The sequence below is a fragment of the Poromitra crassiceps genome (assembly GCF_964638095.1).
Source record: "Poromitra crassiceps genome assembly, chromosome: 27".
NCBI lineage: Eukaryota > Metazoa > Chordata > Actinopteri > Beryciformes > Melamphaidae > Poromitra > Poromitra crassiceps.
Window position 1 is genome coordinate 12254943 of NC_139650.1, and position 26660 is coordinate 12281602.

Genomic DNA, 26660 nt, shown 5'->3' on the forward strand with positions numbered 1-26660 from the left:
ATTCATTAAAGTGGCTCCTCCCATGCTGTTTTAAATATGCTACAAACGAAAGAGAGGCAGAGAGATTGACTCAGAGATGAAAGAGACAGAGAGACGGAGAGACAGAGAGACAGAGAGACAGAGAGAGAGAGTGACAGAGAGAGAGAGTGACAGGGAGAGAGAGTGACAGGGGCCACCAGCGGACATGGCTTGCAGTGTGACAGTGACAGAAGGTGTTGAGAGGGGCACATATGGTGGGTGCCAGTGCAGGTCAGCCAGGCAGACAGACAGGAGAACATGCATGCACATCCAGCCCAGTACTGACAGCCAGCCACACACACACACACACACACACACACACACACACACACACACACATAGCATGTTTCATTCTACTGTCCATACCGAGTCCCAACCTCTGCTTCTGAAGAATGAGGCCAACGCGGGGAGTACCAAAAACTGCAGTTCCTCGAATGGCCACTTGAGGCTGGCTCCAAAAGTGAGACATTCCCCCATTCAAGGCCAGGATTTACAGCAGAATTTGTGTACATCCTGGTACAAAAAAATGGTTTTGTCTCTATAGCTAATTTCACCGTTCCCCCAAGTGTATGGGGGGAGAATTATTTTATTTTATTACTCACCCGTTTATACAGTATACAGTATGGCTGTAAAATGTCAGATAGAAATCAATGGGAAAATTACCCGACATCTCACTTGATGTGTTACCTCAGGAAACGCTTTCCTAACGAGTTTATGGTCTCGATCGCGAGTTTCAAGTCTTCTTCAATGAACCATGATGTTAACTTTGTCAATTATGGTCGAATGTAGAGTCAAACAGACGATAAAGCAGACTATGTTTGGGGCGTGATTGACAGGTCCCTGTCGAGTGATCGCGCAGCTCGTCAATCACCGTCCAATAGCAGGCGGCGCTGCAGCTCTTCTCGAGCAAATATGGTCACTTCTGGCTCCAAGAAACCCAAGATGGCGACGGTCACAATGCCAAACTCAAGGCTTCAAATGGGCAGTCCAGAAACCAATGGGTGATGTCACGGTGTCTACGTCCATATTTTTATACAGTCTATGGTTGATATCGTACAACCTGTTTACCAAGACGCATTCAGATAGGTACTATAGTACAGAGAGCGATATTTTCTTACTGGTAGAGTTGTGCAGTATGGAGACTGCAGATTTGACAAGAAGGTTGATAAGATGACTTTAATGACCTATGCATGTAATATGCATTTAATTACGACTTCCCAGAAGAGGATTAACGCACGGATTGTCTAAATTAGTTAACTAATTGAGATCTTGTTCATAAATCATTCATCAGCCAGTGAAGTATATGGATATATTCCTTGAGGATATAATCTGCAAGTTCACGCCATGTGCCGGAGGAAGGAGGAATAAAGTATGTGCACATTGCATGCATATAAATGTAGGTTAAAAGATCAAGACCCTTTGGCCCAGTGGGCTGTGAAAAGGGAACATTAGGTGAATGCAGAATTAATTATTGTGGAGTGCATTAGCTTTGATTTATGCTGAAATGCCTAAATACATTGGCCTGTTTTTAATGCAGGCGTTTATATTCACTTGTGTTACAGCCCAGAGCGTGATGGTAATGATAAGTAAAGCCGGGGTCGTGACCCGGCAGACCAAGTGACACATTTGGCCCGCTGCTCCAACAGCATCTATCATCTATTAGCTCCTGGTAGGTCATGTTCTCACCCCTGTTTGTCTGCAGGATATCTCCAAAAGTTATGAAAAGATCTGCATGAAACTTTGTAGAGAGGTTGGTCATGGGCCAACTTAGAACCAGTGTTGGGCAAGTTACTCTGGAAAAGTAGTTACTGATTACTCCTTAAAAAAGTAATAAAAGTTACTTTACTTATTGCCTTTTCAAAAAGTAATTAGTTACATTACTAGTTACGTTACTAGTTACTCTCTTCTTCTTCTTTTTTTTTTACCCCAAACACCTTACACTTAAGTGTACACTTACCCAAAATGGATCTGTTAATCCAGTGAACTGTTACAACATAGCTCCTGTTAGCTGTCCTCAGATGTCATCTGTAGTGGAAACAAAGGCCGTTTCTCAATACAAGAATGCATTCTTGTTCTTGTGTTCTTGGGGAGAACGTTCTTGCTAGTCGTTCTTGGAAGAATTAACTTGCTCGGTCACAAGCACACATGACGCTGTTGGCAGTTTGAGACGATGCGTTCTTGAGGGTATTGCGCAATACCAGCGCAGAGGCCACCTGCAGTACTACACAAATAAAAAGCTCAGCTGATGTAGATGCAGCCAATTGTGCTCTGATTTTTTGCCATTTTTCGTCATAAATGTTGGTAAAGTGGCACTTAATCAAACCTACGACCCTGCTTGTAGGCATCAAAAGTCATCAGAAATTAATTTAGTGATGAAATAAAACTTTCAATTGTAAAAAAAAAAAAAAAAAACTTCCCCGAGCTTATGGCGTCTTCTCTGCTGCGTTCTGCCTCCGCTTATGCAGAAATGAATGCTGGGATACGTGCCTTGCCAAGTTGACACAAGTCACCAACCAGAGCATCCTCGGTAAAGTGGGCATGTCGAGAACACATCCGGGAATTTTAAGCGTTCTTGGCGAAATGTGAACTTTGCATTGGAACAGTACTTGGGCTGCGACTGATGACGTTTCACAGGGACACAAGAACGCAAGAACACACAAGAACCCTTATTGAGAAACGGCCAAAGTCTACCTCACCCAGCGTCGTCTTCAACTTAGCCTCCATCCCCGCATGACGTATGTGTGCGCGTCTGTGCGACAGCTCTACCTGAGACCATGAGGATTACTTTTTCTTTTCTTCTCTTTTTACGTAGAAAACACTGCATTCTGGCGGCCAATGATCTAACGCAGTAACGCAGCGTTACTTGGTTTAGTAACTGTAATCTAATTACTGTTTTGGAAATTGTAACTCCTTATATTACTTTGTTACTGAAAAAGTAACTAATTACAGTAACGCCTAACTAAGTAACGCGTTACTGCCCCACACTGCTTATAACTGATTAACTTTCTGCACCCACTGGCCGAACAGCGCCGTGGCAATGGGCGCGGCCAATCACAAAACGGTGCCTAACTTCCAAACGGATTCACGTATAACACCACAAAACTTTGTAGGAAGGTTTGGCGGAGGTACTGTATATAATTCATATTCCAGGCTATTTTTAAGCTCAGCACTGAATGCAAAGTGATGCCCATACATACTCTTTCAAACTATCAGCCTTTGATGATTTGAAAAGTGATTTAAATTCTAAATTGTCTGCATGAATGAAACATACAAAATAAAGAGATAAATAAACAGTGCATCTGCTTACATGTGAAACAGGAACTTTGCTATGTGAGTAGTGAGAGTTTTTCCCACGGCGCTGGCAGCAGGCCGCGTTAGGCAGAAGATGCAAAAGTCAGGACACTCACTCATGGACGTTTAGTGAAAGGGGCGGGGCTAGGGATAGGAAGGTCGTAGAGGGTCGGGGTTCGAGGGGTGGGTAGAGAGGGAATGGCTGGGGGGGTATTGTTAGGACCATTTTCCATGTGCAAAACAATTTGCTGTGTTGTTGAGGGTACCCCCAAAACATAGCCTCACATTGACCACACCACTGTGGCTTCAAGGTATTTGCCCTTGTTAAAGAGGGTAGTTGAAGCGTGTGTGAACACAATTTTGTCTGTGTTGGACAAATTGTTACAAAGCATATATTTCCATAGTTCTTTTGCCCCATCATGCCCCTAAACCTAACCCTAAAGGCTGTTACACACCAAGAGTGATGAGAATATACGGCACGAAATTGCGATGCAAATTTTGACCCACCTGTCAATCAGCAACAGATGTGTACACGTGGGAAGCGAATTTCTTAAAAATCGACCGTGGTTCGAAAAAATAAACACCGCAATATCGCTCAGCGAAACTTCGCCGTTGGTATGCACGGTTGCATTGACTGATATAGGTTTGGAAAATATTATTGACGTGCGAATTAAACGCATGGAAAGAAACGCTCCCGATGTGCAACCTTTTAGAAACCTTCTCTTAATGAACAGAGAAAGAGTCTCTGAAAAGAAATGCGTTATATTTATGGTGGAACTCTTTTTTTTCCATTGGTGTGTTGAGAGTTGATTACATTTGTAAACACTCTTTTATCTCAATTTCTAGTACTGCCACTAAACTAGATGCAACACTTTTATGTCCCAGTCAACAGATGAGGACTGAAGTGTTGGCTTTGAGCAGATTTACAAATGAGGGAGGTGGATCTACAATTATGCTCCACTCTCTCTCTCTCTCTCTCTCTCTCTCTCTATCTCTCTCTCACTCTCTCTCTCTCTCACTCACTCACACGCTCATGCTCTCTCGTCCTGCATCTGTCCCTCCCTGCCAAACACGCACTCTGAAGTCGGCTTTGAGATTCCAGTGGTGATACATAAAGGAAGCACTCCATTTAGCCATTGTGTGTGTGAGCGAGCGTCTTGCCACTGTCTGAACAGGATGCACTGTTTCCTCCTGCTCTCCCTCACAGGTCACTAATACGCCTCATCCTTTCCCATCATGTCGCTTTTGCATATGAAGGTTTTACTTGTAAATTGGGGTCGTGACCTTTTTAAGCAGAGATGATCTTTTATAATCTTCGCTATTGTGTGCCGGTCATTGCAGCAAACACATACGGTGGAGATAACCTAACCCTAACCCTGTGGAGATAACCTAACCCTAACCCTGTGGAGATAACCTAACCATAACCCTGTGGAGATAACCTAACCCTAACCCTGTGGAGATAACCTAACCCTAACCCTGTGGAGATAACCTAACCCTGTGGAGATAACCTAACCCTGTGGAGATAACCTAATCCTAACCCTAACCCTGTGGAGATAACCTAACCCTAACCCTGTGGAGATAACCTAACCCTAACCCTGTGGAGATAACCTAACCATAACCCTGTGGAGATAACCTAACCCTAACCCTGTGGAGATAACCTAACCATAACCCTGTGGAGATAACCTAACCCTGTGAAGATAACCTAACCCTGTGGAGATAACCTAACCCTAACCCTAACCCTGTGGAGATAACCTAACCCTAACCCTGTGGAGATAACCTAACCCTGTGGAGATAACCTAACCCTAACCCTGTGGAGATAACCTAACCATAACCCTGTGGAGATAACCTAACCCTAACCCTGTGGAGATAACCTAACCATAACCCTGTGGAGATAACCTAACCCTAACCCTGTGGAGATAACCTAACCATAACCCTGTGGAGATAACCTAACCCTAACCCTGTGGAGATAACCTAACCATAACCCTGTGGAGATAACCTAACCCTAACCCTGTGGAGATAACCTGACCCTGTGGAGATAACCTAACCATAACCCTGTGGAGATAACCTAACCATAACCCTGTGGAGATAACCTAACCATAACCCTGTGGAGATAACCTAACCCTAACCCTGTGGAGATAACCTAACCCTGTGGAGATAACCTAACCCTAACCCTGTGGAGATAACCTAACCCTGTGGAGATAACCTAACCCTAACCCTGTGGAGATAACCTAACCATAACCCTGTGGAGATAACCTAACCCTGTGGAGATAACCTAACCATAACCCTGTGGAGATAACCTAACCCTAACCCTGTGGAGATAACCTAACCATAACCCTGTGGAGATAACCTAACCCTGTGGAGATAACCTAACCATAACCCTGTGGAGATAACCTAACCCTGTGGAGATAACCTAACCCTAACCCTGTGGAGATAACCTAACCATAACCCTGTGGAGATAACCTAACCATAACCCTGTGGAGATAACTTAACCATAACCCTGTGGAGATAACCTAACCCTAACCCTGTGGAGATAAGCATCATAGCAAAGTTAAGCCAAAGGTCATTGCTATATGCATGGAAATAAAACTAGAACAGATGTGCTGTATGCAATTACTACAATGTCTTGTGTATATGTTTAAAAATAATGTTCCACTAGAGCTGCTCAGTGGCAGTTCAGTAGGACAGGGGTTCCCAACCTTTTTTGTGCCAAGGACCGGTAGATACATGGAAAAAAAAGTTGCGGACCGGTTGTCAATTTTAATGGTTTAAGTTACATATATATTTTACTCACCAGGTGGCGACAAAAAGTAAATAACAGCCTTTTGTGTTGTACTGTATGTAGCCTATACAGTATTTATGTTTTTGTTTCAACTACAAAGATAAATAAACATCAACTTGAAACTATGTTTCAACTACCACACAGCCTACAATATTATAGCTTATGTTTATAAAAAAAAAAAAATTGGACCAGGCTCGCGGCCCGGTACCAAATGCGTTGCAGCCCGGTACCGGTCCGCGGCCCGGTGGTTGGGGACCACTGCAGTAGGAGACTTGTAGGACAGATATGAGTCTAACTGAACGAGTGTAGAGCTGCTCAGTGGCAGATCAGTAGGAGACTTGTAGGACAGATACGAGTCTGTAACTGAACGAGTGTAGAGCTGCTCAGTGGCAGATCAGTAGGAGACTTGTAGGACAGATATGTCTGCCTCAGATATGAGTCTGTAACTGAACGAGTGTAAATCAAGGCGTTGCTGAAAATCTTCCATATGCCGCAGATTTCCCCTGGATAAATAATGGTCAAATAATGGCTATGTAGCACAACTCCACTTCCCCACAAGTCTCCGTCTTGGTGAGACCCATTCCAGCTTCCTATTGGAGGATTCCAGATTCATACTGGAGTTGGTCTTCTCTGGATTTGAACGCCCGGACGTTCGTCATACCCATGGCACGCTGTCGTGAACGTCAGCACATTTTCTCAAATATTTTGCAGCAACGACTGTGGTGGATTTAAAGTGGAGATGAAATGAAAAATGCCTTTTTAACCCTTTCAGATCGCATCCCCGATCATATTGGGCACGCGAGAACTGCCCCCGGTGAGAGAGCCGACCCCCCCGGCCACTGCAGCTCTACTGACATCCAGCTGATCCCCCCCCCCCATACACACACACACACACACACACACACACACACACACACACCCCCGACACACACACACACCCAAACACACACACACACACCCGACACACACACACACACACACACACCCCCGACACACGCACATGCACCCCCGACACACACACACACACGCACACGCACCCCCGACACACACACACACACACACACACAGACGCACCCCCGACACACACACACACGCACACACACGCACACACACATCCGACACACACACACAACGAGCCAGCCACACATTGACACATACAGCGTGGAAGCCACAGTGTTACTACACTGTGTGTGTCTTGTTTCTGTTGGCTTGTGCAACAGCAGAATCCTATCTGCTGCTTCTGTATAAAGAATGTTTTTGACAATGTATGAAGTGTTTTAAGTTGACTGTATTAAAACTCATAATTTGTTATGATTTGGCAGTATGTTGGACAATCACCAGTGTGAATGTTCCTGCTCCACAGCCAGAGCGCTCGTGCTGCTTCAGCCCGTTCAGATTAACATCACTTCAAACCACCGAACAACCATTTGGTTTTATGTGGAAGTACCAGGCAATATGAAACCACCAATGCTTCTTCAAACAGCGATAAAGTATATTTACAGTAGAGAATAAAGTATAAAGTATATTTACAGTAGAGAATAAAGTATAAAGTATATTTACAGTAGAGAATAAAGTATAAAGTATATTTACAGTAGAGGCTCGAGTGGTCTGTCAAACACTGTTGCTTCTATAAAGCACCATTTAGCCCACAAAGAACCTCAGAAGAACCATCTTTGTAGCTGAATGCAGGAGTGCTAGCCTAGTGGCTGCAAAAGGGAATTGCGGCTTGCCCCTCACTTCGTCTGCAGGCTGTCACCGCACGTCGTTGGCTGGGTTGCATCTCCTCTGAATTGTGCAGAATTTGCTGGGTGGGCTTATATTTAAACCTTAACCCCTGCAAGCATCCGAAAACTCCTCAAGACCCTCTGGAGCGCCTATTTTAGAATGAGCTTATGGTGTGTATATGAGTGCATTAAGGCAGTGCAGATCTTATGGTGTGTATATGAGTGTATTAAGGCAGTGCAGATGGTTTTGAGCTTGATCAACTGAAATCTCGCTTTTTCTAGCTTTACTGCATTGGAAACTCTTTGGAGACGTAAAAACCCACAATCCATTGCAGCTGGGGAAACAGGGCGGACTGCCAGCATGCAAATACACGCCTCTCCCTTTAAGAAGGCTGGACGTGCAGCTCGTAAAGACAGCAGTCAGAGAGAGTGAAGCAGGCGGCCTGTGTGGAGGCTGCATGGTAAAGCAAGCGGCCTGTGTGGAGGCTGCATGGTAAAGCAGGCAGTCTGTGTGGAGGCTGCATGGTAAAGCAGGCAGTCTGTGTGGAGGCTGCATGGTAAAGCAGGCGGGCTGTGTGGAGGCTGCATGGTAAAGCAGGCAGCCTGTGTGGAGGCTGCATGGTAAAGCAGGCAGCCTGTGTGGAGGCTGCATGGTAAAGCAGGCAGCCTGTGTGGAGGCTGCATGGTAAAGCAGGCGGGCTGTGTGGAGGCTGCATGGTAAAGCAGGCAGCCTGTGTGGAGGCTGCATTGTAAAGCAGGAAGCCTGTGTGGAGGCTGCATGGTAAAGCAGGCAGCCTGTGTGGAGGCTGCATGGTAAAGCAGGCAGCCTGTGTGGAGGCTGCATGGTAAAGCAGCAGCCTGTGTGGAGGCTGCATGGTAAAGCAGCAGCCTGTGTGGAGGCTGCATGGTAAAGCAGGCAGCCTGTGTGGAGGCTGCATGGTAAAGCAGCAGCCTGTGTGGAGGCTGCATGGTAAAGCAGCAGCCTGTGTGGAGGCTGCATGGTAAAGCAGGAAGCCTGTGTGGAGGCTGCATGGTAAAGCAGGCAGCCTGTGTGGAGGCTGCATTGTAAAGCAGGAAGCCTGTGTGGAGGCTGCATGGTAAAGCAGGTAGCCTGTGTGGAGGCTGCATGGTAAAGCAGGCAGCCTGTGTGGAGGCTGCATTGTAAAGCAGGAAGCCTGTGTGGAGGCTGCATTGTAAAGCAGGAAGCCTGTGTGGAGGCTGCATGGTAAAGCAGGCAGCCTGTGTGGAGGCTGCATTGTAAAGCAGCAGCCTGTGTGGAGGCTGCATGGTAAAGCAGACGGCCTGTGTGGAGGCTGCATGGTAAAGCAGGAAGCCTGTGTGGAGGCTGCATTGTAAAGCAGGAAGCCTGTGTGGAGGCTGCATTGTAAAGCAGCAGCCTGTGTGGAGGCTGCATGGTAAAGCAGCAGCCTGTGTGGAGGCTGCATTGTAAAGCAGGAAGCCTGTGTGGAGGCTGCATTGTAAAGCAGCAGCCTGTGTGGAGGCTGCATTGTAAAGCAGGAAGCCTGTGTGGAGGCTGCATGGTAAAGCAGGCGGCCTGTGTGGAGGCTGCATTGTAAAGCAGGAAGCCTGTGTGGAGGCTGCATTGTAAAGCAGGAAGCCTGTGTGGAGGCTGCATGGTAAAGCAGGCAGCCTGTGTGGAGGCTGCATGGTAAAGCAGGCTGCATGGTAAAGCAGGAAGCCTGTGTGGAGGCTGCATGGTAAAGCAGGCTGCATGGTAAAGCAGGTGGGCTGTGTGGAGGCTGCATGGTAAAGCAGGCAGCCTGTATGGAGGCTGCATGGTAAAGCAGGCAGCCTGTATGGAGGCTGCATGGTAAAGCAGGCTGCATGGTAAAGCAGGCAGCCTGTGTGGAGGCTGCATGGTAAAGCAGCAGCCTGTGTGGAGGCTGCATGGTAAAGCAGGCAGCCTGTGTGGAGGCTGCATGGTAAAGCAGGCAGCCTGTGTGGAGGCTGCATGGTAAAGCAGGAAGCCTGTGTGGAGGCTGCATTGTAAAGCAGGAAGCCTGTGTGGAGGCTGCATGGTAAAGCAGGCAGCCTGTGTGGAGGCTGCATGGTAAAGCAGGCTGCATGGTAAAGCAGGCAGCCTGTGTGGAGGCTGCATGGTAAAGCAGGCTGCATGGTAAAGCAGGTGGGCTGTGTGGAGGCTGCATGGTAAAGCAGGCAGCCTGTATGGAGGCTGCATGGTAAAGCAGGCAGCCTGTATGGAGGCTGCATGGTAAAGCAGGCTGCATGGTAAAGCAGGCAGCCTGTGTGGAGGCTGCATGGTAAAGCAGCAGCCTGTATGGAGGCTACATGGTAAAGCAGGCAGCCTGTGTGGAGGCTGCATGGTAAAGCAGGCAGCCTGTGTGGAGGCTGCATGGTAAAGCAGGCAGCCTGTGTGGAGGCTGCATGGTAAAGCAGGCAGCCTGTATGGAGGCTGCATGGTAAAGCAGGCTGCATGGTAAAGCAGGCAGCCTGTGTGGAGGCTGCATGGTAAAGCAGGCAGCCTGTGTGGAGGCTGCATGGTAAAGCAGGCAGCCTGTGTGGAGGCTGCATGGTAAAGCAGGCAGCCTGTGTGTAGGCTGCATGGTAAAGCAGGCAGCCTGTGTGGAGGCTGCATGGTAAAGCAGGTGGGCTGTGTGGAGGCTGCATGGTAAAGCAGGCAGCCTGTGTGGAGGCTGCATGGTAAAGCAGGCAGCCTGTGTGGAGGCTGCATGGTAAAGCAGGCAGCCTATGTGGAGGCTGCATGGTAAAGCAGCAGCTGTGGTAAAGCAGCAGCTGTGGTAAAGCAGCAGCTGTGGTAAAGCAGCAGCTGTGGTAAAGCAGCAGCTGTGGTAAAGCAGCAGCTGGTTCAGGGCCTTGGGGAGAGATTGCGTTGTGGGGAAACAGATCTTTTACAATGAAAAGGAAAAGGCATTTACAAGCCCTGACCTGCTCTCACTACCTCCCCCATCTGCCCTCTGCACCACCACGTCCAATCAGATCACAGCCACATGGTCAGAGAGCACCACGCGCAGAGCCGTGTACCAAGAGTCCCCACTCCCGACATCTCCATTCACTCCAATGGAGCAGTTTTTTACTCTCCAGAGTTCCAGGAAGTAAGGTCCTGGATTAAGCAGCACCGTCGAGTTGCAGCAAAATGGACAGTTTGTGTTGTACTTTGAAAGTTTATTTTTTTTCTTGAATATAATTGTATATTATCAGCTTTATTTTAGCATGCAAAAGTAGCGCGAGACCCTTTCCTGGCTGTTCATTGGCTAATGAGTCTCGCATTTTGGTCCTGCGCTGACGCCACTCTCCCTCTAGAGCAGTGGTTCTCAACTGATGTAGCCTCAGGACCCACTATTTTCCTTGTCATGAAGTCGCGACCCAAATTTCAGATTTTTTTTTAAACCACTCAAATTTATTGCACAAAAAATAGTGCATTAATTTAATATACAGTGCCTTCATGCCCTGTTATAAACCTCAAATGAACAAAAAAGTGCAACAGAAGTGCAACTAGGGCTAAAAACCAATTGAAATAATAAAGGCAAATACAAGAAGTGGCCTGGCCGCTTCGCTGGCCCGGCCACTAATAAGGCAGACTTGAATTACAGGCCTATATGTTTTTAAATTTAAACAAGTCAAACTGGTCATGCTCAGAAAGTCTTATTTGAACTGTATGAAATATGAAATAAAAGGCAGACTTATCTTGAATTACATGCCTATATGTTTTTAAACAAGTTAATAATAATAATAATAATAATAATAATAAAACAAGTTAACCTGGTCATGCTAATCCAGTTTCAATAGTCTGAATTTAAGTAATATGAAATAAAAAGGCAGACTTTTCTTGAATCACAGGCAGGTAGAGCTGCAACTATCGATTCTTTTAGTAATCGAGTATTCTACCGAATAATCCATCGATTAATCGAGTAATCGGATAAGAACCCTTTTTTGTGTTTTCAAAGGCTTATCGTAAATATACACCAAAAAATAAGATAAATCTCTTCAAATAAACAACTACCGTAAATTCCGGACTATAAGCCGCGGCTTTTTTCCCGTTTTTTGGCCTTTTTTGCCCCCTGCGGCTTATATAACGGTGCGTCTTATCTATGGATTTTTTCCAAAAAAAAAAAAAAATCTCTCTTTTTTAGCACTCTTTCTAACTATAAATCCACTTCTGTTTTAATTTCCTCTCTTGCCCTCTTTTAACAACATAACATAACATAACATAACACAACACAGGTAAGCAGAAAGAAAAAGATGAAGCAATCACGCCATGAATGAGGAAATGACTCACCTGCTGGAGGCTGGAGATACACGCTTGGGCTAAACTTTTACTCCGTGAAACACTATCGATTAAGTCCGACATCGCTCAGAGGTTTTGAGCAGCTTGAAAACAAGTTTGAAAACGTGCAGAAGTCCATCCACTCACTCACTAAAGAAACTAAGGCAACCGTGAACAGAGTTTATAATGCGGAAAAGCGCATCCGCGCACTGGAGGACAAAAACAACACAGTGAGTCCGAAAATGGATAAAATGCAAAATCGAAACCCTGCACACGCAGGTTGATGACTTAATCAGCAGGAGTAAAAGAAATAACATTCGCCTGATCAATGTAAAAGAGGAGCTGAGATTGGTGACATGGACGCTTTCGTGGCAAAATCCTGTGTTACATCCTGGACCTGAAGGAAGGCGAGAAACCACCAGAGGTGGACAGGGCACACCGGGCGCCTCGGCCACGTCCAGACCCCGGCCTGCCACCGAGGGCCATCTTCATCTGCCTACTCCGCTGGCCCGACCGTCAACTCATCCTCCAGGCTGCGGGGAAGAAGCCCCTCACCTGGGAGGGTACGCGCTTTTTCGTCCGGCAGGACCTCTCCGCGTTGGTGCAACAGAAACGCGCAACATACAACAGCATCATCGAGTCAATGGATATCGCTTTGGCGTACTGTACCCAGCGAGACTCGTCATAACCAGACCGGACTATCTTTAGCACTCTTTCTAACTATAAATCCACTTCTGTTTTAATTTCCTCTCTTGCCCTCTTTTCACCACACCGCGGACACTGTGTGCCCAGCGGCGGAACAAGAGCTCAAAGTGAAACTGCCGAATATCTTTTGAGTTGGACTGGTCAATAGTACTGTGAGTAACTAAAATAAAAAAATAAAAAACGGAATTCTCTCTTCTTTAGCACTCTTTCTAACTATAAATCCACTTCTGTTTTAATTTCCTCTCTTGCCCTCTTTTCACCACACCGCGGACACTGTGTGCACTGTAAAAAAAACAAAAAATACCACAATGTGTGATTTTGTCTGGGGATTAGTGACCTGACTTTTGTTTTGTTGAAATGTTAATAAATGGGAGCTTCCCCAAACAGCCATCTCTTTCCCGACAATCCCCTCTGTGCACGAAGCCTTACATATGGTAATTAAACATCAAAACACCCGCGGCTTATAGACCGGTGCGGCTTATAGAAGAAAAAAATAGTCACCTTTGAAGGTGCGGCTTATAGACCGGTGCGTCTTATAGTCCGGAATTTACGGTACATTAGTTTCTTTCTTAGAAAAAACAACATTTTTATTTTTAAATTGCATAGAACTGGCAGTGTCATCTTTTCAACCTGACGTTTGAGTTCTTCCAGTGTACAGCAACCGTTAAATATTATGAATGAATGGCTTACTAGCTAGTTTACATCGTTCATTTACCTTACAGCTGCATGAGGCAACTTCACACATTGCTGCTTCCAAATGGCAGCGGGAGATAACTGAAACATTTGAACTTTAAGACCCAGAAATCCTGTAATGTGATGTCAGTAAACTGTGCACAAGCACGCTGGTCGCTGTATGATAGCTTCACAACAAAGGAAAATGGAAGAGTACACACATTAGTGGTTTATATTGGAACACTTTCAAACTTGCATGCAAAAAGGGGCAAACCACAACCAAGTTAAATTGTAGAAAACTGTATTTATTAACTCAAGGTAATTGCACATATTTACTGCTTTAGTTTTAACATGAACCCAACCAGTGCTTTTTTTTCTTTTTTCTGTCATTATTGAGCGAGGTGACGTAATCTGGGCCTTGCCTTGCTAAGCAGTGCCTAAAAAATAAAATAAATAAAAATAAATGTCTCTACACATACTGGTGTGTATTAAACTAGTGTCTTCTTCAGCTCAAGTCCAAGTCAAGTCCCAAGACTTTGAGGGCTGATTTTTTTATATATAAAATATTGAAAAAAAAAAATCCAAGTCCCTCACAACACTCTCTCTCCTTCACTGCCTACTTCCTTTAGCCCTTCACCACTTCACTTCCTCTCTCCTTCACTGCCTACTTCCTTTAACCCTTCACCACTTCACTTCCTCTCTCCTTCACTGCCTACTTCCTTTAGCCCTTCACCACTTCACTTCCTCTCTCCTTCACTGCCTACTTCCTTTAACCCTTCACCACTTCACTTCCTCTCTCCTTCACTGCCTACTTCCTTTAACCCTTCACCACTTCACTTCCTCTCTCCTTCACTGCCTACTTCCTTTAACCCTTCACCACTTCACTTCCTCTCTCCTTCACTGCCTACATAACCTCTTCAATCCACTCTGCAATATGTGCACCCGTGTGTCTCTCTTCAAGGGGCATGGTTGCAAGGCAGTGGGACTCCATTTCCCAATCCTCTCTCAGAAAGTGACACGTCACCCCCATATAGGCCTCTGTCGCTACACTTGTCCAAATGTCAGTAGTGAGTGCCATCATGTTTGGCGTCTTAAGCCTCTCGATCAACTTGCCTTTGACCTCCTCATACTTTTTCTCCATCTTATTCGTGAAGAAGGTCCTTGAGGGAAGTGTGTAGTTCGGGTTGAAACTCGAAATCATCTTTCTGAATCCTTTATCTTCCACCATGGACAGAGGGCGCATGTCTGTCACAATCATATTCAAAATGCTATTGCTGAACTCAGCTGCTTGTTCACTTGAACATGATGGACCCGTCCTTATAAAGCTGTCCATTGTACGCTGTGATCCGCTGAAAAAGAGGTGAAATAATAATTAATATTGATATTTATTAGGTAAGTTCATAACAAAACTGGAGAATGCACATTTACACACCCTAGACCTGTTGCCTATTATTGACACAAATATCAGAATAGCAAGATAACAGGTCAGGTGGTGTAATAATTGGAGCCTAAAATGCACCAATTAAATAGTTGTTTGCAATCATCATGAGAAGAGTCGACCGGTCTAGGGTGTGTAAATGTACATTCTCCACATACACACTCTTTCTCTCTCTCTCACACACACACACACACACTCACTCTCTCTCACACACCAACAGGCTAGTGTGATCACACACACACACACACACACACACAACGCTGTTAAATTAGCCGCTAACGTTAGGTTAACGTTAGGTTGAGCTTTGTATTTCTCACAGAAAACGGCAAGCCACATCAAAGAAATGCAGCGTGAATGCAGTTACTAATAGTCATATTGGCAACGTGGCAAGCCAGCAGCACAACTACTACTAGTCTTAATATCAAGTAGCAATCATTAGCATACATTTACATTAGCGTTGTGTATAGTTAACGTTACGTTACCTTGCTCCGCTCGACGTAGATGCGCTGGTGGATGCGTAGACTGGATGTTTACGGTTCAGGTGCTGAAGCATTGACTGTTGTGATATGCAAGTATCGTTACAGTACTTGCACACCACTGAGTTCGTGTCCTTTTTCAGCGTGAAATGATCCCACACTTTAGACAGTTTCGGTCGCTTTTTCGGCCCTGGTTCTTCCCTTCCCGGCTCCTCCTGTCTGCTTTCTCCGTCGCCTCGTTCCATTTTGCGGGGTCTGCTCGCTAGTCGCTATAGCTGCTCTCTGGTCTGTCTGTGTCCTCACGTGTTTACACAGGAAGAGCGCTGTGCCACACCAGTAAGCGTCCGTGAGAAACAGTCTCTCTAAATGCCGTGTCGAGGCGAATCATTTTGGCCTCGATCAATTTAATTATTCGAGTTATTCGAGGTACTCGAGGAATCGCGACAGCTCTACAGGCAGGCTATATGCTTTTTAGTTAAACTAGTCATAACTTTTAATTAAACTGGGGCCATGCTAATCCAGTTTCAATCATCTGAATTGAACTCAAATTAAATATGAAATGAAAAGGCAGACTTCTCTTGAATTACAGGCAGAGCATATGCTTCAGCTTGTTAAACAAGTAAAACTGGTCAGGGTAATCCAGTTTCAATAATCTGAATTTAACTCAAATTAAATATGAAAAAAAAAATGCAATGTCCGCGACCCAATCAAAACGGCCCCCCACCAGTTGAGAAACGCTGCTCTAGAGGACACTAACCAGTACCCACGCCTATTGGGCATCGAGAAAGATGCAGAGAAAAGTGTTTTTCCCAGAAACAAGATGAATATGCAGGAAATATAACAATGTACAATGTTCTCTACTTTTCTATGCTGCTTTGTTTGTAAGGAGAGATGCAGAGACCAAACCAATAATGTTGCCTCACAAGGTGCCATTGTCTCTTGCTGTCAATAAAATAAGTCAATTGCAGGAAAACGATCAAATCCATAATTGTGATTGCTGTGATGTGATTGTTCCACCTCCCACTCCTCCAAATATGACATTGACGTAATGGTTACTGTGGAGCTCCAGCGGGCCCCTGCAGTGCTGGAGCTCCAGCAGGCCCCTGCAGTGCTGGAGGTTTGTCCAACCAGGGCGTTATGGACCAGCCCAGTCACCAGAATCAAATGTTGTACGTTTCTGGATATGTAGAATATGAACATTTCTGAACCAAAATACTTTGCATATTATGTTTCTACATACGTGAATATTAACGTTATACAGGTCATCGAGTATAGTGAAACTCTGCAGTCCGTTGCTGTAACCTAAGGGTGTAGGAGGCATGTCCTGTATTTAGCTTTCGGTTTGAACCCAAACCATAACCCTAACCAAGTTGTTTTAGTTGCCTAAACTTAACTGAGTTGCTTTGTTGCCTAAACATAACCAACGTTTGTTTTATTTGCATTTAACGTTGGCAGGGCAGCAAGCTTTTCAAATGAACCGGTGTTTTGTTTCAAGAGATTGTAGACGCACACAGTCGACGTTTCGTTTCTCATTCACATTGAGATTGGACATATCCTGGTTTTCAGACGTGTAACAATGCCAGTGTTTTATGGTGGCGTTTGGCTTGTATGGGCATGGGGGCCCCCCCGCTGAGCCTCCCCCCGCTGAGCCTCCCCACGCTGCCAGCCTTCAAAGAGCACAGTGGACTCAGTCCAGCAGGCTTACTTAATGAAGATGCCCATCATGGTCAGAGGAAGAGGGGCTGCTCAATAGGCTGCTCGCTCTCAAAGGAGGCCAGCATTCTTGGGGGGAGGAGGGAGGGAGGGAGGAGGGAGGGAGGAGGGAGGGAGGAAGGGAGGGAGGGAGGGAGGAGGGAGGGAGGGAGGGAGGGAGGGAGGGAGGAGGGAGGGAGGGAGGAGGGTGGCAGAGGAGAGACGAACGAGCCGGGAGGAAAGGAAGCGGACAATAACAAGCACCTATATTTATTTATTTACAGAAACAATGTGTAAATGGAATGGATGAGAGCCTCACTTCTGTGTGTGTGTGTGTGTGTGTGTGTGTGTGTGTGTGTGTGTGTGTGTGTGTGTGTGTGTGTGTGTGTGTGTGTGTGTGTGTGTGCGCGCGCGCGCGCGTGTGTGTGTGTGTGTGTGTGTGTGCGTGTGTGTGTGTTAGTAGAAGCATGCGCCATTAAAAGGAGCTTGGATTTAAATGAGTGGAAATAGCCCTGTAAACTCCATCTTTGATTGATTAGGGAGGTTACTTACTATAGGTGTTCAAATACAACAGTAAAACTTCTATTTGAAATGTTGCACAAAACAGAGCCTTTTATATTCACCTCCTGGGCCGAAGCCAGCGCGTCAGTCACGCTAGAATAGACTCCAAAGCACTGTCTTTCCTATCAGATCCCAGGCCCTGTAATAACGTGCAGTCTGAAACTGTCTTTCCTATCAGATCCCAGGCCCTGTAATAACATGCAGTCTGAAACTGTCTTTCCTATCAGATCCCAGGCCCTGTAATAACATGCAGTCTGAAACTGTCTTTCCTATCAGATCCCAGGCCCTGTAATAACATGCAATCTGAAACTCTCTTTCCTATCAGATGCAAGGCCCTGTAATAACATGCAGTCTGAAACTGTCTTTCCTATCAGCGCCCAGGCCCTGTAATAACATGCAGTCTGAAACTGTCTTTCCTATCAGATCCCAGGCCCTGTAATAACGTGCCCTCTAAAGCACTGTCTTTCCTATCAGATCCCAGGCCCTGTAATAACGTGCCGTCTAAAGCACTGTCTTTTCTATCAGATCACAGGCCCTGTAATAACGTACCGTCTAAAGCACTGTCTTTTCTATCAGATCCCAGGCCCTGTAATAACGTACCGTCTAAAGCACTGTCTTTTCTATCAGATCCCAGGCCCTGTAATAACGTGCCGTCTAAAGCACTGTCTTTTCTATCAGATCCCAGGCCCTGTAATAACGTACCGTCTAAAGCACTGTCTTTTCTATCAGATCCCAGGCCCTGTAATAACGTGCAGTCTGAAACTGTCTTTCCTATCAGATCCCAGGCCCTGTAATAACGTGCCGTCTAAAGCACTGTCTTTTCTATCAGATCCCAGGCCCTGAAATAACGTGCCGTCTAAAGCACTGTCTTTTCTATCAGATCCCAGGCCCTGTAATAACGTGCAGTCTGAAACTGTCTTTCCTATCAGATCCCAGGCCCTGTAATAACATGCAGTCTGAAACTGTCTTTCCTATCAGCGCCCAGGCCCTGTAATAACATGCAGTCTGAAACTGTCTTTCCTATCAGATCCCAGGCCCTGTAATAACATGCAGTCTGAAACTGTCTTTCCTATCAGATCCCAGGCCCTGTAATAACGTGCCGTCTAAAGCACTGTCTTTCCTATCAGATCCCAGGCCCTGTAATAACGTGCCGTCTAAAGCACTGTCTTTTCTATCAGATGCAAGGCCCTGTAATAACATGTAGTCTGAAACTGTCTTTCCTATCAGATCCCAGGCCCTGTAATAACATGCAGTCTGAAACTGTCTTTCCTATCAGATCCCAGGCCCTGTAATAACATGCAGTCTGAAACTGTCTTTCCTATCAGATCCCAGGCCCTGTAATAACATGCAGTCTGAAACTGTCTTTCCTATCAGCGCCCAGGCCCTGTAATAACATGCAGTCTGAAACTGTCTTTCCTATCAGATCCCAGGCCCTGTAATAACGTGCCGTCTAAAGCACTGTCTTTCCTATCAGATCCCAGGCCCTGTAATAACATGCAGTCTGAAACTGTCTTTCCTATCAGATCCCAGGCCCTGTAATAACATGCAGTCTGAAACTGTCTTTCCTATCAGATCCCAGGCCCTGTAATAACATGCAGTCTAAAGCACTGTCTTTCCTATCAGATCCCAGGCCCTGTAATAACATGCAGTCTGAAACTGTCTTTCCTATCAGATCCCAGGCCCTGTAATAACGTGCCGTCTAAAGCACTGTCTTTTCTATCAGATGCAAGGCCCTGTAATAACATGTAGTCTGAAACTGTCTTTCCTATCAGATCCCAGGCCCTGTAATAACATGCAGTCTGAAACTGTCTTTCCTATCAGATCCCAGGCCCTGTAATAACATGCAGTCTGAAACTGTCTTTCCTATCAGATGCAAGGCCCTGTAATAACATGCAGTCTGAAACTGTCTTTCCTATCAGATCCCATGCCCTGTAATAACATGCAGTCTGAAACTGTCTTTCCTATCAGATCCCAGGCCCTGTAATAACATGCAGTCTGAAACGGTCTTTCCTATCAGATCCCAGGCCCTGTAATAACATGCAGTCTGAAACTGTCTTTCCTATCAGATCCCAGGCCCTGTAATAACATGCAGTCTGAAACTGTCTTTCCTATCAGATCCCAGGCCCTGTAATAACATGTACTCTGAAACTGTCTTTCCTATCAGATCCCAGCCCCTGTAATAACGTGCAATCTGAAACTTAATTCTGTGACAGGGCCTCATATCCTCTCATATTAAGCAATGTGATATACAACCTTGAATCTTTCATATGGACCCCCCAGGCCCCTACATAACCACTGTATCCTTTGATTGTCTCTCTAACCATCTCTGAGCTATCTGCAGGCATGATATAGGATATATATATAGACATATAGGATATCTGAGATCAACAAATGTAAACATGTTTCTGATGTTGTCAAATTCCTCCTCCCACATTGATCGCTCCAATATGTCGAAAGCCAGGGAAAAGTTAAACACGTCTGTAGTCTGTGTAAATGGTCCTCATCGCTGATAGTTTGAGGTTACCATTTGGATGTCAGGAATGTTCCATGCCTAAAATATTTGATCAGCTGGGATTATCACCAGCTATTTTCAGATTTCGACACATCATTTGAAAGTTTACAATATGCACTTTCATAATCTGTACAAAAGAAAGGGGGAGGAGCCTACTTTTGACTCAAAACACCTGTACCTGCCACACGTATCAATGCTATTCAGTCAACTACAGTAATATAGTTATATGAACTAACAACCCCTGTGTTTGTCATTACAACAGCTGTGTTTGTCGTTATAACAGCTGTGTTTGTCGTCACAACAGCTGTGCTTGTCGTTACAACAGCTGTGCTTGTCGTCACAACAGCTGTGCTTGTCGTTACAACAGCTGTGTTTGTCGTTATAACGGCTTCATCAGTTTTAAGAGCATGAATAGAGCATTCATGGAAAGAAACTCATAAAGCATTCAGAGAAAATGGAGAAACTTTGCAGAACTTTGACATGTTAATTTGCGATGACTAAGAAGCTAACTGTTGCATATTTTCTACATTCTAATTAACTTGAATAGGTCGCAATCCAAACGATTTGAAAATGATTATTGTAACAACAAAGAAAATGGCTATAGAAACAACTCGAAAATGCCATTGAGTGACATAAGTTGGTGAGCGATGTTGACACAATGGAAACCAACTGTTTACTTAACTCCAGAAATTATAGATTCGATGGGAAAAACAGCTTAGGTATACTTGCAGACACTGTATTTGGAGTACATAAATTAGATGTACCAAAATGGCTTGCATATGTGTGGATCAGTGTTGCAGGGCATACTGCGAAACAATGAAATGTTGACTTGGCATACCACTGCATTCCATAGTCAATTGGTGGAACGTGGATTTAGTTGATGTGTGCGTACTAAACTGACTTAAAATACCCAACACAGCTGGATTACTATTTTCTCTATAAACTGAAACGTTCTGATGCTCAAACCTCCTCCTCCCTCCTCCCCTCCCTCCACCATAACTCACAGTAACAGTTATGTCTTCTCTATATGTCATCTCAGTCTGTTTTGTGTTACATTTCCGCTTATCGCCTCCTGGAGCTCAGACATGGCGACTGCCGTCCTGTCGTCTACGACTTGTCCTTTAAGAGGAGGAAACCGCAGCGTTCTCCTTCAACAGCTCCTCGTGTTGGCATGTGTCCATCCCCTCCACATGAAGACACGGAGCGCCCTTTGTTTCCCTGTGGCCCTGGATCAGGTTACTAGGCATGGCTGTGGCCCTGGATCAGGTTACTAGGCATGGCTGTGCCCCCGTGGCTTTCATGGAAATGCTATGCAGGAAAAAAAGGCCATGTGGCAGTCTCGGAATATATGTAACATCCGTAACGGGAGACTCGTGAGTTCCCCGTAGACTGGACTGTTTGCCTTATTAGGCTGTCGTCTTGTGACTGCAAGTACAGGAGGACATTCCTGAGACGGCTGTCCTGTCTGTCTGGATAGATTGTATACAGAGGTGCAGTACCTCCAGCTGCAGGAGGGGGGCGTGGTGTATGTCTGGATATATTGTATACAGTGTAGTACCTCCAGCTGCAGGAGAGGGGCGTGATGTCTGTCTGGATATATTGTATACAGAGGTGTAGTACCTCCAGCTGCAGGAGAGGGGCGTGATGTCTGTCTGGATATATTGTATACAGAGGTGTAGTACCTCCAGCTGCAGGAGAGGGGCATGATGTCTGTCTGGATATATTGTATACAGAGGTGCAGTACCTCCAGCTGCAGGAGGGGGGCATGATGTCTGTCTGGATATATTGTATACAGAGGTGTAGTACCTCCAGCTGCAGGAGAGGGGCATGATGTCTGTCTGGATATATTGTATACAGAGGTGTAGTACCTCCAGCTGCAGGAGAGGGGCATGATGTCTGTCTGGATATATTGTATACAGTGTAGTACCTCCAGCTGCAGGAGGGGGGCATGATGTCTGTCTGGATAGATTGTATACAGAGGTGTAGTGCCTCCAGCTGCAGGAGGGGGGCGTGATGTCTGTCTGGATATATTGTATACAGAGGTGTAGTACATCCAGCTGCAGGAGAGGGGCATGATGTCTGTCTGGATATATTGTATACAGAGGTGTAGTACCTCCAGCTGCAGGAGAGGGGCATGATGTCTGTCTGGATATATTGTATACAGAGGTGTAGTACCTCCAGCTGCAGGAGGGGGGCGTGATGTCTGTCTGGATATATTGTATACAGAGGTGTAGTACATCCAGCTGCAGGAGAGGGGCATGATGTCTGTCTGGATATATTGTATACAGAGGTGTAGTACCTCCAGCTGCAGGAGAGGGGCATGATGTCTGTCTGGATATATTGTATACAGAGGTGTAGTACCTCCAGCTGCAGGAGAGGGGCGTGAGGGCTGTCTGGATATATTGTATACAGAGGTGTAGTACCTCCAGCTGCAGGAGGGGGGCATGATGTCTGTCTGGATATATTGTATACAGAGGTGTAGTACCTCCAGCTGCAGGAGAGGGGCGTGATGTCTGTCTGGATATATTGTATACAGAGGTGTAGTACCTCCAGCTGCAGGAGAGGGGCATGATGTCTGTCTGGATATATTGTATACAGAGGTGTAGTACCTCCAGCTGCAGGAGAGGGGCATGATGTCTGTCTGGATATATTGTATACAGAGGTGTAGTACCTCCAGCTGCAGGAGGGGGGCATGATGTCTGTCTGGATATATTGTATACAGAGGTGTAGTACCTCCAGCTGCAGGAGAGGGGCATGATGTCTGTCTGGATATATTGTATACAGAGGTGTAGTACCTCCAGCTGCAGGAGGGGACCTGGGTTAAATTACCGGCAGGTCAAATCAGATGTTCCTGCAGACACAGTTGGCCGTGTGTCTGTGGGTCAGAAGCCGGTGGTTGTTGCAATAGCGTCTCCTCTGGTCGGCCGGGGCGCCTGTTCAGAGAGGGAGGGGAACTGGGGGGAATAGCTTGATCCTCCCACATGCTCGCTGTCAGGTGAAAACAAGCAGACATCATGTAGTAATAGTAGTTTAGTCAGTAAGTGCTTTGCCCGGATCAAACACAGAGCATCTATTTATGATCTGCTGGCACCTTGATACCTCAGGGCAGCGGGAAATAGTCCCCTGACCATCACTGTTTATACGCCTCAGATGGCTGCTTCTGTTCAGGGCGGCGGGCACGCAACATGTCCCTTATGCACACACACTCCTCATAGATAGATAGGGCGGCTTTAGCTCAGGAGGTAGAGCGGGTCGGCCAATGACGCAAGGGTTGGCGGCTCGATCCCCGCTCCCTCCCAGCTGCTGTCGTTGTGTCCTTGGGCAAGACACTTAACCCTCCTTGGCAGCCTGCCGCCATCGGTGTATGAATGGGTGAATGTAGACTACCTACTGATTGTAAAGCGCTTTGGATAAAAGCGCTATATAAATGCAGGCCATTTACCATTTACCATCCCATAGATAGATAGACGGACGGACGGACAGACAGATTCCAGCATTGCAGCAGCAATATACATAAATGACAAAAAACACACATACTGTACAGTAGCTTATAAAAGCACACCCAATGAGGTGGGTGAAAAACTGAATTACAATATAATTTATATACACAAAAAACTACTATACTTGCTATTTGAAGGAAAACTCTAACCCACTCTAATATATATGTATATATATATATATATATATATATCCCGGTACGGCATGGGTTAGCACCCCAGCCTGGCTCTCCCGTGAGGGAGAAATCCACAAACGCTACGGATTAGCCTCCTGAAAAGCTGTATAAAGATCGGCGTGGCCTGTGGTCCTTCAGGCTAGAGCGAGGTGCTCGCCGCAGGTGAATGACGTGCAGCGCACAGGCCCCCTTGAGGTCCTGAGGCATCCGCTTTGTCTATGGTACGGCATAGTAGGATTGCCTTGTGGGAGGGTCTGGTGAGACGAAGGAGGAGCGCGGCCGGGAGAAACCCACAGAGCCTTAGCCCTCCATGCACCGAAGGGTCTTTCAATGCTGCGGTGTAGCACTAGCTCTATTGCAGCGGATTGGGCATGATCAACCCTTCCGCGGGCAACGCTGCAGACAGAGTAGGAAGGCTGATCCGTGAGCGGCTGCTTCTGGGACGAGGGTCGGGGTCTTAATCGGCCTCGGCTGGGTCTACTGGGCGAGGGTGTATGATGTTGGAACAGACCCGAAACACCTTACGACCCCAGTTAACATCACTGATGACGCGTCCCAGCGCATGCTGAAGCATTGTATTTTGAACCGTATATATATATATATATATATATATATATAATAATAATAAAAAAATATATATATATGATAGAACATGACTGTGTCCAATACACGCCAGCAAGCATTTATTTACATGAACAGCAACAAAATAAATAAACGAGTGAGTTACACGGAAGACATCAACCCCCCCCCCCCCCCCACACACACACACACACACACACACACACTCTCTCAGCCTGGGCTTCTTAGATACAATAGCGGGCGTGGCAGTCTTAGTTTTTCCATGGCGAGCGCGTGCCGGAGGAGAGGCTCTGTCTTTATAGCTGGGACTCAGGGGAGCCTCTGTGCTGCAGGCTGAGGGCCCTGTGCTGTGCTGGGGATGAGCTGCGTGCTGAGGCTCCATAAATCCTGCTCACCAGGCCCCCCCCCCCCACACACACACAGAGACCCAGGCTACAGGCACCGCCAGGCCCCCTCTCACACACACACAGACCCAGGCTACAGGCACCGCCAGGCCCCCTCTCACACACACACACAGACCCAGGCTACAGGCACCACCAGGCCCCCCAGGAAGCCCCTTTTATCTCCAGCTTGTCGTAGCGTCACACACTGACCCACAACCGCAACTAATCCTAATGGTTGTTGGAGGACATGAGGTGAGCACACACCCCTGACCTCTGACCTTTCAGCCCTACTCAAAAGACACTTTCAACTTCTCACTCTTTGGCTTATCCTAGCCTGGACCAGCCCACCCATGCTGCACTGCAGAACACACTGTGTCATAAACAAGTCATTTCATCTACTGTTGAGTGTTGTTTTCCTGAAAGCCAGTAAAGAAGTCTGCCCCCTGCTGCCCGGGGGGGGGAATGCTTTCACTTGTTCACGGGGCAAAACAACTTGTCACGTGGCATCATCTTTACAAAGGTCTTTACAGATATTGTAACTTGTGTATTTGGAAATAGTATTTGTCGTAGACTCACCGCGCATAATGATTCAAGTCAAATCAAATGTTGTCTGGATTGTCCCACCATGACCATGTGTCTTGTCCTTACATTTGAAGGTAATTTACTGGCTTCAGTTAAGTTGTCATCCACAAGGAAATATGTTGATCTGGAAAATAGTATTTGTCGTAGACTCACCACGCATATGATTAAAGTAAAGATCATTGTCTGGGTTGTCAATTGTCTGGATTGTCCACCATGACCATGTGTCTTGTCCTTACATTTGAAGGTAATTTACTGGCTTCAGTTAAGTTGTTATCCGTCAAGGAAATATGCGTAAACATAGACCACAGAAATAAAGTGAAAACGTCGGGGGGGAAGAAGATGCAGAAGAAGAACGATCGTGTGTTGCATATTTGTGGCTCCTTTTGATTTGAACTATTTTGTTGTTTAGTTTACGCAGCTCCCTGGCCTGCACTCACAGGGACTGATGCTCCCAGGCTAGAGGTGATGCTGAGCTGATTTCTCTCCACATGGTGCTCTCATGTCAACAGCGTGACAAGCCTAGATTAATCACAGGGAGAAAAATCACGCTTGATAAGTGGAAAGTCCCATGAGAACGCTTCTGCGCTTTAGCCAGTGTTGTGCTTTACAATGCGTGTGAGGCCCTCTTAAGTCCGCACTATATTATGTCGACTTTACAACATGAAACATGCTACCTTTGCAGAACGCCGTGTCTGACTGCTACAGTAAAGATGCTATAAAGATGTGACAGTGGTTGATGACCCTCAGCCTCAGACACAGTCTGTCTTCTGTCTGTCTCCAGCTCCGTCCACAGTGTCCATCATGCACCAGGTGAGCCGTACGGTGGACAGCATCACCCTCTCCTGGTCTCAGCCTGACCAGCCCAATGGAGTGATCCTGGACTACGAGCTGCAGTACTATGAAAAGGTACCATTGTATTTTCTTCTTCTCATTTTGTTTTTTATTTCCCCCCCGTTTTCTCAATGGGCCTTTTTCACAGCCGGCATTTTGTGTCTAAAAGGCAGGGTAAACACAGGTGCAACCAACTCACCAATTAAGGCTCCCAGCACTGGAACACCTAAATGGACTGGAAGTTTGGAAACCCGAATTCATGTTTTGGTGCACCTGTGTTACTTCCTGCCTTTTAGACACAAAATGGCAGCTGTGAAAAAGGCCTATCGTACTTGGCCCCGTGCCAAGCTGCCTCGGTCGTTGCTCCACCCCCTCTGCCGATCTGGGGAGAGTTGTAGACTAGCACATGCCTCCTCGGATACATGCGCAGTCAGCCAGCCACTTCTTCTCACCTGACAGCGAGTTTCACCGGCAGGA

At 46.2% G+C, this 26660-nt stretch overlaps 1 protein-coding gene across 2 annotated transcripts in view; it reads left to right on the forward strand.

The window, feature by feature from the left end:
* ephb2b (eph receptor B2b) overlaps window positions 1–26660 on the forward strand; it is a gene marked incomplete at both ends in the record, with an annotated part of 318948 nt that overhangs the window by 255102 nt on the left and 37186 nt on the right. For both annotated transcript variants that reach the window (XM_083661661.1, XM_083661662.1), the window contains one exon: window positions 26134–26258. In XM_083661661.1, the coding sequence (XP_083517787.1) occupies window positions 26134–26258 (125 nt within the window). The remainder of the gene's footprint in view (window positions 1–26133; window positions 26259–26660) is intronic.